General features: G+C 35.9%; 1 protein-coding gene across 3 annotated transcripts; it reads right to left on the bottom strand.

Annotated features, from left to right (window-relative positions):
* Window positions 1-5,478: 5,478 nt before the first annotated feature.
* LOC131144348 (benzaldehyde dehydrogenase, mitochondrial-like) lies at window positions 5,479-11,562 on the bottom strand. 3 transcript variants are annotated; one of them, XM_058092932.1, is made up of 13 exons: window positions 11,423-11,562; window positions 11,192-11,281; window positions 10,952-11,075; window positions 9,436-9,573; window positions 9,127-9,269; window positions 8,856-9,009; window positions 8,504-8,733; window positions 7,938-8,027; window positions 7,036-7,209; window positions 6,808-6,945; window positions 6,338-6,475; window positions 6,169-6,230; window positions 5,479-6,091 (listed from the first exon to the last, which is right to left on the bottom strand). In XM_058092932.1, the coding sequence occupies exons 3-13, from the start codon at window positions 11,025-11,027 to the stop codon at window positions 5,818-5,820; spliced, it is 1,617 nt and encodes a 538-aa protein (XP_057948915.1). In that variant the 5' UTR covers window positions 11,028-11,075; window positions 11,192-11,281; window positions 11,423-11,562; the 3' UTR covers window positions 5,479-5,817. The 3 variants fall into 3 exon arrangements, with proteins under 3 accessions (XP_057948915.1, XP_057948916.1, XP_057948914.1); XM_058092933.1 differs by having other exon boundaries at window positions 11,192-11,562; XM_058092931.1 differs by having other exon boundaries at window positions 10,952-11,281.
* Window positions 11,563-11,812: the final 250 nt, after the last annotated feature.

Below are 11,812 nucleotides of genomic sequence, written 5' to 3'. Positions count from 1 at the left end.
TCTCCAATGAGCATGCTAGACAGCTTGGTGATAAAATGAAGGTTCTAAATCAGAAGAAATAGCAATGTGATTCTAATAATTTGGAATAAGAAAGAACATCATATAGGCTATATTTTGTACCTAGATTAATAACAGGATCCCTGTTAGATGATTGAGAAGCAGAAGTTGCTAAGTTGCAATGATAATGTTGCAGGTAACCAAGCATTCTGTGCTGTTGAGTTGATTTTCTCAAAAGGGGAAATTGATTTATATCATGTAAAGGTAAATTTGAAGAAGTTGGAATAACTAGATCATGAGAAGGAGGTTCTGATTGCAATGGTTCAGGATAGTTGACATTTTCATTGTAATCTGGAACTGGTTTAGCAAGAACTGAAATAGAATTTTCTAAAATGGGATTTGATTGAGATGAATTTTCAGTCATAGAATGTGCATTCAAAGGACATGAACAAAGAAATATGGATTCATGAAATATGACATCTCTTGAGATGAAAAAAAATTTTGTTCCAAATCATAAAGTTTATAACCCTTTATACCAAAAGGATATCTTACAAACATACATTTTCTTGCTCTTGGGGAAATTTTGGATCTATTTTTGGTAAGAGTTGATGCATAACATAAACACCCAAAAACCTTTAAATGATGATATGTTGGAACTGAATTGCAAAAAAACTACATATGGAGACTTGTTATTCAAAATTAAAGATGGAATTTTATTAATAAGATATGTTGCAACAAGTATACACTCTCCCCAAAAAATCAAAGGTATGTTGGATTGAAATTTTAAGGCTCTTGCTACATTTAAAATATGTTGGTGTTTTCTCTCAACTATAGAATTTTGTTGAGGTGTCTTTACACATGACCCTTGATGTAAAATTCCTTTTGAAGTAAAAAAATTAGTCATTTTGAATTCTAAACCATTGTCAAATCTTAGACATTTTATTTTTGTGTCAAACTGTTTCAACCAAATTGTAAAAGGCAATGAAAATATTTTTAACTTTTGATTTTGTTTTCATTAAGTATGTCCAAGTAAATCTAGAATGATCATCCACTAAGGTAAGAAAGTAGGTAGAACCATTGTGAGTTGAAATAGAAAAAGGTCCCCATATATCAGCATGAATAAGATTAAAAGAAGAACTTTTATTATATGAATGAATCTCAAAAGGAAGCCTTTTATGTTTGGCTAAAGGACAAATTGTACAATGACCATCAATTTTGTCTGAAAAACTAATATCTGGTACATTCTTTGAAAGAAGATATAGTCAAGACATGGAAGGATATCCTAATCTACTATGCCAGATTTTGGAATTTGTGACAGAGTTCATAGTGGTTGATTTTTTTGGAAACTCAATAGCATGATGAGCACCTGATTGTTGCAGGATGTATAGCCCAACAAACTTTCTAGCAATCCCAATCATCCTCCATGGGCTAACTTCCTGAATAAAACAAACATTAGGTAAGAATATAAAAGTGCATTTCTGAGATGAAGTAAGCTTGCTAATCGAAAGCAAATTATATGAGAAAGATGGTACACAAAGTGCATCTTTGAGTTGATCTTTCAGACAATTTAACTGTTCCAAGATGAGTGACTAGTACATTGTTGCCATTTGGAAGCATAACAGAAGTGTTTAAAGACTTTGTTATGGAAGTAAAGATATCAATGGAATGAATTATATGGTCTGTAACACCAATGTTGTAATGACCCGAAGAATAATAGCATTTTAATGATAAAGAGGGAGAGAAAATAGAAACAGAAACAGAAGGAGGCCGTAGACTTTGTCGACGAACATGGAGCGTTTGTCAACAACATTGTAATTTGGAGAAAATATTAAATAATCATAATTTCAGAATTTCATCAGGCTTCGTCGACGAAGGTCTTTAGAATTTTGTCGACAATCACAGGGCTTCATCGACGATAAAATACCGAGAGACGGTTTGGGGTGCTCTGAATTTTGTCGACAAACACAGGGTCTCGTCAACGAATTTTGTGAAGGGCTCATCAACGAAGTGACGTGGCTCGCTGACGAAGTGATGTGGCTCGTCGACGAACCTGGCCTTATAAAAGGCGAGAAACCGAGATATTTCTCATTTTCTCTCGCCGCTCTCTCTCCTCTCTCTCTCTCCTACGACTTTGTCTCCCTTCTCTCTTTATTTCAGGCCCCACCAATCGCTGGATCGACGATCTGAAGCTACTACAACGCTCCTGGCGGAGTTCTCCACACATCTACCGGAGCGAATCGTCGGGAAATTAGAGTTGGAAATCATCCCAAATTCAAGGTAAGGCATTTTAGTCTCCTTTTGGCCTTATGGTAGTTATAGAAAATGATAGAGGCAAAAAAATACAAATGTTTAGTTCTGAAAAATATTGATTTTAGGGTGTTTTGTAGGAGGCCCTGTGGGTATCGGGCTAGAGTACAGTAGGGGCTTCTGAATATTATGCAGTTTATTTATTTATGAAAATTATATATTTTAGTATGGTGTGGCTTATGATTATATATATGGTACGGGGATATGTTTATGAATTTAGTTTCATGATTTTACGAATTTTAGTATTATGATTATACGCATTTCAGTACCATGATTATACGAATTTCAATACCATGATTTTACGATATTTCAGTACCATGATCTTATGAATTTCAATACCATGATTATACGAATTCCAGTATCACGAATATGCATATGATTATTCAGATTTCAGTACGTCATGCAGTATCATGGTTATTTTAGTACTTCAGAATCATGGTAAATCAGATAGACACGTATATAGAAATATATTATACGATATCAGACCCTGTTGGACTTGCAGCTACAGAGCACGGTACTGTTGCTACAGATACTATGTTACTATATGAGTGCAACCACCTATTCAGATATACGTAGTATGATCGACCAGCTAGGCCCTTGAAGAGGTTAGGTTCCCCATCCAAATATGGGTTGAGGTGGGCAGGTCGACTGACAGAGTTCAGTGATTTATTCTTGGTTGGCCAGCCAGGGTAAATCCAGCCTACGGGCCACACAACCTCGTCATGAGGGGCATGTCATGACACAAATAGCCACAGGGAACAGTTTCAGTTATTATTACATACGTATGGATTTACTGGTTCGGGGACCCTACTTATGTACATTAGAAGTATTTTGAGTTATAACTTACAATACTGTTATGTTAAGCAACATGGATAAGGGATGCATTTTCTTACTGATACTGTACTTAACATATCCAGTTATATAAGTTTATATAAAATCAGATTTAGCACATTATTATTAGCTCATTTACCACACACTAGTAATAGTATATTTTTTCTTACTGAGCGTTGGCTCATCCCAGTATTGATATATTTTCAGGTGATCCAGGTAGGCGAGCAGATCAGGCTCGCAAATAGAAGGGCTTCAGTAGTGCCCTGACAGAGAGTGAGTATCATTTTGGGAACATTTTTATATTACCCTAGCTAGTTGAGGGCAATTTTTGGGGATACAGTTATGTTGTATATTTTGCAAAACATTTCAAAACTCTGGTATTGTATGTAATGGTTTAGGTTTTGTTTACATGATTATTCTTCTCGCTGCTTAGGATAATGTTATGGTATCAGAGTATGATAATCATTACAGTGGAAAAAAAAACCCCCCCATTTAGTTAAGCAGGTCATTACAAGTGTCTACAATCCAATTATTCTGAGATATTGAAGAGGATGCTAAATGACTTGAAGGAAAATTGGAAAGTATCATACCTTGAGTATTTTGTCAAGGAGTATTAGAAACAATATTGGCTGCTTTATGAGTGATGGTTTGATTAGATTGTGAGTGGATTAAAGTTAACAATTTCTGACAGTCCTTGTGAGAGAAAGTTAATTGATTAGAAGATTCAAAGGGTGTATCAAGAGGTTGCCTCGTGACTTGGTTTGTCGACGAAGACTTTCCTTTCTGTCGAGAATTGTTAAATTTGAATCTTGGAGGGTAGCCATGTACTTTGTAGCATTTATCAACCGTGCAATTATTGAAACCACAATGGGTTCAAAACAATTTGCCTTTCCTTTGCTGCTGATTTCTAGAAACAAATCTTTGGCTTGAAGAATTTGAGTCTTGCATTTTACTAATAAAGGCCACAGTGTCGATTGCACCAGTTCTGCTAATTTCCCTCGATTTCTCTTCTTGAATCATTAAAGAAAAAACTTTGTTGATCTTTGGTAGAGGTTCCATCATCAGAATCTGGCCTCTAATAGGAGAAAAACATTCATTCAATCCCATCCAGAATTGAATAACATGTTATCTATCTTGATATTTTAAGAACAGTCGAATGGCATCACATGTGTAGGTTCTTAAAATACCACAAGAACAGGTGGGAATTTGATTGTAATCAGCCAATTCATCCCACAAAGACTAGAATTTCGTATAGTAATCTCTTACCCGACATATTTTCTTGAACCGGCATTGATAGATCTTTCTGAAATTGAAAAATTCTAGGCCCATTTCCTTATGTGAACCTATTTTTGAGATCTTGCCACATATTTTTCACAGTTTGTGAACAAATGATACTAGCCCCAATATCTCTTGACACAGAACTGATAATCCAAGAATATACCATATTGTTGCATCTTTCCCATAATGGATTCGAATGATCTATTGAGGTTGGTCCAACAACTGATCCATCTACAAATCCAACTTTGTTTTTCGTCTTCAAGGTCATCATCATGGACTTGCTCCATGTATGATAATTCTCACCAATGAATACATTGGTCACCAACATTGCACCTGGTGAATCACCATTCTGTAAATGGTATGGACTGCTTTCTACACTTGTGTTAGACATGGAAACAGATGCTGAGGCAGATGGAATGGACATTGTAGTAGACCCTCTTAAGATATATACTCTAGTACCATGAAACAGAGTAATGAGAGAGTAACGAGAGGAAGGAGAAGACTAAAAAACCAAGCCAAGAATTCTCTCATTTCATCTACCTTATACAATCTGATATCTCTGTATATATAACCAGAGAATAGAAGAAAGAAAGAAACAGAAAGAAGAAAACAAAAAAATAGAAAACAAACTGAACTGAACAATTGAAAAACTAACCAAACTAACTAAACCAACTATGAGTTGTAATAGGTTTTGTGAAAGAAATGGGAAGGAAAAGAAAATAAAGAGAATAAATGTTGCTTTGTATTTTCTCCCTCTATCAAGTATTATTAAGAATGGAACTTTGCTCAAATAAAATTCATTTCCTTTATAAAAATTAAAAATATATATATATATAAAAAATTAACAGTTATGAAAAATAAAGATATTCATTGATTTACTCCATAATCAAATTTCTTTCTCATTTTCTTTGAAAATGATTTCATCTACATCTTTCTTTGTTTCCCTTAATGATTTCCAAGTTCCACACAAGAGGGCAAGTAAAAGGAACATCTTTCAAATGTGAAAAACAGAATAACTTGGTCTATTATCAACTATATTTATTGCCGGTATGTCAATCATCAACATTTGTTTGGCTATAAATAAAAATTTTATTAACCACAACACAGGGCAAACAGAACATGCGCAGTGTCTCCTCAAAAACAGTTAACAATAAAAACAGAGCAAATCTAACAAGAGGAGCCGTCATTCCAAGAAATGTACATTTGCATAATCTGAGCTTTTTCCCTGAATCATCAGAAAAACTATGCAACTGAGTTCCTTCTTCAAGTCCATATCAATCAAGCAGCAATATTTTATGATCGTCATCATCATTGTCAACAGGAGGCAAATGCAACCAAAAATTTTGATACTGCTCCCTCTTTATTTTCACAAATATCACAGATAATCAAAATGAACATGCACATCTATAACCACGCAGGATTCGTCAAAGGAGTAACAACAGCCTTCACTTGCAAGTAGTTATTCAGACTGTAAACACCCTTTTCTCTACCATGTCCACTCATTTTGTATCCTCCAAAAGGAATAGCAGCATCAAAGACATCAAAGCAGTTAACCCATACTGTCCCTGCTTTCAATGCCCGTGTCAAAGTATTGGCAGTGTCCATGTCCTGGGTGAAGACTCCTGCAGCCAATCCATAGCGTGTATCATTCGCTCTTCTTACCACTTCATCAAGATCCCTGCAATTTGCAAGTAAATAATGAAGCAGTAGAATAATACAATGACATGGAATGAATAGAGAGGGCTTCACACTCACTTGAATTTCAAGATAGATTGCACTGGACCAAAGATCTCATCCTTCGCTATCAACATGTCATCCTAGTGTGTTATATTGTTAGTTTTCTCGGTATATTAACATATTAGTGCACCTGAAAAAAAATAGTATTTCAACCTATTAAGCAAAATGGTTTCACTGGATGGTGTACCTTGACATTGGAGAAAACGGTGGGCTGAATATAGAAGCCCTTGCTGCCAAATCGCTCTCCTCCAGTTTCAAGGGTAGCTCCACTTTCAGTCCCAGATCTAATGTACTTAAGGATCTTCTCAAATTGAGTTGAGTCAATCTGATATATACAATTGCAGTCAGTACATGACCCCCAAGATAAAATTATACTTTCTAATACTTGATAGCAGCCAGCATTGCCAGGAAGTGTGTGCTAGGAAAATTTTGCGTGAGTTAATTTAAATGTATGCTTATGTTCAGAGGAAATACCATAATTTTCTGTTTTATCCTAATGAAATAATCTGGCAGATTTGAAAAATAAGTATAAAGATAACTAATAATTCATTTTAAGACTTTCCAGCGGCAGATTTGAGAAACAAGTATCAAATAAAAAATAATCTTTCCAATAATTATAAAAATAATCTTCTATATAAAGAAAATATAACAAATTACCTGGGGACCCTGTTCAATGCCTGCCTTGAATGGATCACCAACAACACGTTTCAAAGCGCGTGCCTTTGCTTTTTCTATGAACTCATCGTACACACGCTCATGTACAAATGTACGAGAGCCAGCACAGCAACATTGTCCCTGCAGGTGGCACAAAATTTGTAAGCAATGAATTCTATCTTCCATAGTTCCATGATACCTACCCCTTAAAAAATTATTCCATGGAAGTACCTGATTAAAGAAAAGAGCGAAGTGAGCCATCTCAACTGCCTTATCTACATCAGCATCCTCACATATGATGAAAGGAGATTTCCCCCCAAGCTCCAAAGTCACTGGCTTAAGATTACTTCTAGATGCCAATTCAAGGATAATTTTTCCTGTATCTGTTGATCCAGTGAAAGCAAGCTGCAAAGAGAGTTGAGCGATAAGTGCCATTAAGTGACTGATATACATGCGCTGGCCTGCAGGCATCAGTGAAAAGTCATTGAGCATACTTCTTTACAGTTGAAGCAAATTGATCTTTGAATGAAAGATCATCTCCCCAACTGAGAGAAACATTGGGCATCCTATCTCAGCAAGAAGAGAGGAGGAAGATACATTACCACTCTACATTAGCACAATTTGCATTCCATGACTGAACCATGATGCATAGGCCTAAGAAATGGAAAAACACTTCCTTTGTGCTCAACCCAATGATCCATTGTATGAGATGTACCAAAAAAAAAAAAATTCCCCTTTTCACTCCACCAATCAACATTTTCAATACAGTTTGAGTTCATAAACATGGGAACTTCAACAAATGCACAAAATGACAAAGCCTAGGGTTATAGAAGTTCAGGATAAATAATTAGATTATTTGCAGGAGAAAATTTTCGATGATATACCTAGTGAAGTGACACATGCAAGCTTTTAACCACTACTCTTTTAATCCTACACTAACCCACTATAGTAAATTTGTAACTGCAGGCATAAAAACAGCTATATGCAATAACTCATCTTTCTGCACACCAACTAGACATCAAAATCATTTTACCAAGTGTAAAAGGATTATTTCGGGATACACTTTTAAGGAACCAAGGATCATATATTTCAGTGCAATACAGATAGGAGATTAGTTTAGGAACACAGATTACCTTGTCCACATCCATGTGACTGGCAAGAGCAGAACCAGCAGTTGGACCAAAACCCGAAACCACATTTAGAACACCAGAAGGAAGCCCAGCCTGTCAAAAAGATTATTGATAAGAATGGAACTTGATATGATCCATCAAATACATTAGCTACAGCATATAATCAACAACAAAGTTTCAGTAAAACTAAATGAATTTGCCTTCGCTTGAGATTTGAAATATTATAGATTCAGCACGTAGCCAGTAAATGAGATGGAAACATATTTAGTTACATTTACAGCTGTCAGGTAAAACGAGGTTAAATTCTTCATATTTGTTGTAGGTACCACTATGAGTCCTTAATTATTCAGATATTAAATAAAATGCCCAAAAGGCACACCTTATATCATTGCAAATATTTTAATTTGTTAATGAATGTTTCACATCTTCCACCAGCAATTTAGATTATGAACAGTCAAGGCGCAGGTCCCCTGCTCTCTATTCATGAAATTGGCCAAATGCAACCACTGGAAATTGTCTGAAGAAAAGATGCTTTGAAACAATGATAAATAAGAGAAGACATAAATTACCTCATGAAACAGATTTGCCGCATAAATAGCAGATAATGGTGTCTGCTCAGCCGTCTTTAGAACAATGGTATTACCACATGCTAATGCAGGCCCAACCTTCCAAGCAAACATGAGAAGAGGAAAATTCCATGGAATAATCTGGCCGGCAACCCCGATTGGTTCGTGCAAGGTTTGTACATGATGTGATCCATCAGAAGCAGCTGTGAGACCATGAATCTTATCTGCCCAACCTGAGGCATTTATAATTTAAATGTTTCAGAACTGTCACAAAATACAGAGAATGTAAGGAACATTTGAAACTTATATAGTAGTCCTGCAGCTACTGCTTCTGCCATTCTTCTAATTTACTTACCAGCATAGTATCGAAATACACGGACCACCATTGGTATTTCAATTTTAGCAGCCTGTTCATATGGTTTTCCATTATCCCAAGTCTCTAGTGCCGCAATATCATCGCAGTGCTTTTCAAGTAAATCGGCAAAGCGCCAAATTATTTTTGACCTTTCCTGGATGATTTAGATAAAAAATTAAATAAATGAAGTTTGAAGCAAAGGCATCTGTTGCATTCCATGTAATAACACCATGAAGTAAAAAAAAAAAGGTAAAATGAGGCAAAAAGTTACATATGGAGTCATCTTTGGCCATGGTCCTTCATCAAATGCCTTGCGAGCAGCAGAGACAGCTCGGTTGATATCTTCGGCATCACCTTCAGCAACATGAGCAATCACATCACCTGTCCTGGGGTCCAACGTTGGGAATGTTTTTCCTGGGGCCAAAATCCAAGATATAAGTTCAGTAAATTCTCAACCATGTCAAAAGCAGTGTAATATGAAAATGCTAGGACAGCAAGATAGCCCATGATCTATTTACCGTACTAAGATTTGACAAAAACTATAGATCAATATTACTATTTCAAAAGGTGGAAAGATTACCTGATGCAGCATCAACAAATTGTCCATTGATTAAAAGCTGAGTATGATTCACTTTAACATGTGGAGCAATAGGCTCTTCAATAGCAGCAGCAGCAGTACCATATCTGCAGAAATCTCTTCCCAGGCCAGAGTTCCTCGCTGAACAAAACAATGTACCACCAACTACAATTACTTGGGAAAATTTATTGCTATTAAGAGATAGGAACTCAGGAACAGATATCAAGGAGTCATTACACCTCTGGGTGAGGGCCGAGCAGCAGAAATAGTAAAGGTACAACTTGAATAAAATTTAAAGCTCCAAAAATCAAGGGAAGAAATTTGCCAAGAGAGAAAAATAACTCTAACCCCATGTTTGGGAGATTGAACTTTGGATTTGGATTTCTGTGTATATGAACAAAATGCAGTACAAGTTTTGTTACAAGCGCGGCTTGAAATCCATTCTCCCAAACACAACCCGAGATTGTATCAAAGTCCCAACACATCCACCGCCCCAAAAAAAGCTAGCATTCATTCATACTATAAGACAAACAAGTCCTGCAAAGGGGGAGACATTGTCACATTGACAACAATTAGGGATTGGAATAACCATATCCAGATCCGGAAAGGGATTGGAATAACAAGACCCACATTCTAATTTCCACCAAAACATCAAATCAACGTAGTCCAATCATTTAACTTGATCCAAATCGCAAATAAAATTGTTGTGAGTACGAAAAGCAAGACTCACATAATAAAACAAAGAACAATAGTCTTTTTGGATCAAGAATTTTACTTGGAAAAAAAAAAAAAGGAAAGGAAAATAAGGTTGTATTTTTTTTTTCTCTATTAAATATTAATAAAAATAAAAAATTATTTTAATATAATTAAAAAAAAAAACTAAACATTAATAATGTGTAAAATTAAAATTTTGTTTACAGAATTATTTTATTTTTTTATCTTTTTCTGTTTTTCCTTGATAATCAAACATGAAAATGTAGATCTCTTAATATTTTTCATTCCTTTTCTCAATATTTTCTGAGTTGGAAAGGGAGCCTAAAACAGAACAAAGGAAAAAAACACACATCAATTCACTTGGGCAGGGTCCTTTGAAAATTTTAAACTTTCCCAAAAACGAAAGTATGTATCTCCACGTGAAATTGTGAAAATCTCAATATACCCTTACATAACAATTTATGGACACTACAACTAAAAACTCAGTCAAGGTCCTTCCGATCTCTCCTTCTCCCCTGGAACACATTCCTAAATCAACATCATTCAAAACTCAACAATATGTAACAACCCATAGATTAAAAGGAAAAAACAGAACAAAGACTTCCGACACGTACAAAGCCTTTAGGCTTTACCACCCAGGTTACAGAATCCGATCACCGGAACATGAACTTTCCGATCGAACAAAGCAAAAGAAGTCATTTGCGAAAGAACCCACAAAAAAATTCAACCACCCGCACACCCATATCATCAAACACCCATATGACAAGAACAAATGAAGCAAAAAGAAAGATGTGCCAATACCCACATCGAGAAATCAAACCAGCGGAAGAAGCAGAAGCAAACGAGCGAGAGAGAAGCACCGAGATCCTCCGAGCCGCCATCCCCACACACCTTAATCTGCAACTCGATTATAAGAAAGAACTCTGGTGCTAAAAAAAGGACGCACACAGCAGCAACCCCAATAATCAGTATCGCATGTCAGTAGCTCATTATCATATTTATAGATATATACGTCTACATAAACTTATATATTCAAGTATTAAACCTCAATAAAGTCGCAGATTATGTGTAATGTTTATCACTGGGAGGGATTAAATGTCAAATGCCTTGATTGGCTGTGCTTAAACCCCAACGTCTGAACAAACGGAACGCCGAAAAATCATCACGGGAAAATGTAGGTGAGTCAGCCCAGAAATGTGGAAGAAGAAAAGTAAATGGATTTTTTAAAATAATTTTTAATTATTGAATAATGACGATGAGGATCGTGATCGCCTACGGCGAGCTTTGTAATTTGCAACGTGGTGATGGCGTGAGGACCGTCCATTTGGGGCTGAAGCTGGGCGGCGGGCGGCTGCGACTTCGCTATCGATGGCTGTTGACGCACGAGCGCAAAATTGTGCTCATCGATAGGTTAGGGTAACGTGGAGATGACAGCTAGATCATCCCACAATTAATTAGTGTAAATCACGAAGGACCTTATCAGAGTTTTTTACCAAAATATTATTAAAAAAAATTAAAAAACACAAATATGTAGGAAATTGAAAAAATTTACATAAATATATCCAACCGTCTTTCCAAAAGTCGGTTTGGGCTTTTTTTAAAAAAAAAAAAGTTAGTCGCAATTCTTGACTTCCAAAATAAAGAACCGACTTTCCAAAAGTCGGTT

This window comes from Malania oleifera, chromosome 12, assembly GCF_029873635.1.
Source record: "Malania oleifera isolate guangnan ecotype guangnan chromosome 12, ASM2987363v1, whole genome shotgun sequence".
Taxonomy (NCBI): Eukaryota; Viridiplantae; Streptophyta; class Magnoliopsida; order Santalales; family Ximeniaceae; genus Malania; species Malania oleifera.
The sequence above is the reverse complement of the archived record's forward strand: the minus strand, read 5'-3'. Positions and strand labels throughout refer to the sequence as shown.

What these genes read in the sequence shown, in the direction of transcription:
- LOC131144348 (XM_058092933.1), bottom strand. Translation starts at nt 11,027, where the DNA reads ATGGCGGCTCGGAGGATCTCGGTGCTTCTCTCTCGCTCGTTTGCTTCT. An exon ending in GGCCAAAGATGACTCCATAT is followed by an intron (nt 9,010 to 9,126) that starts GTAACTTTTTGC and finishes TAAATCATCCAG; the next exon opens with GAAAGGTCAAAAATAATTTG. An exon ending in GTCACATGGATGTGGACAAG is followed by an intron (nt 7,210 to 7,937) that starts GTAATCTGTGTT and finishes CTCTCTTTGCAG; the next exon opens with CTTGCTTTCACTGGATCAAC.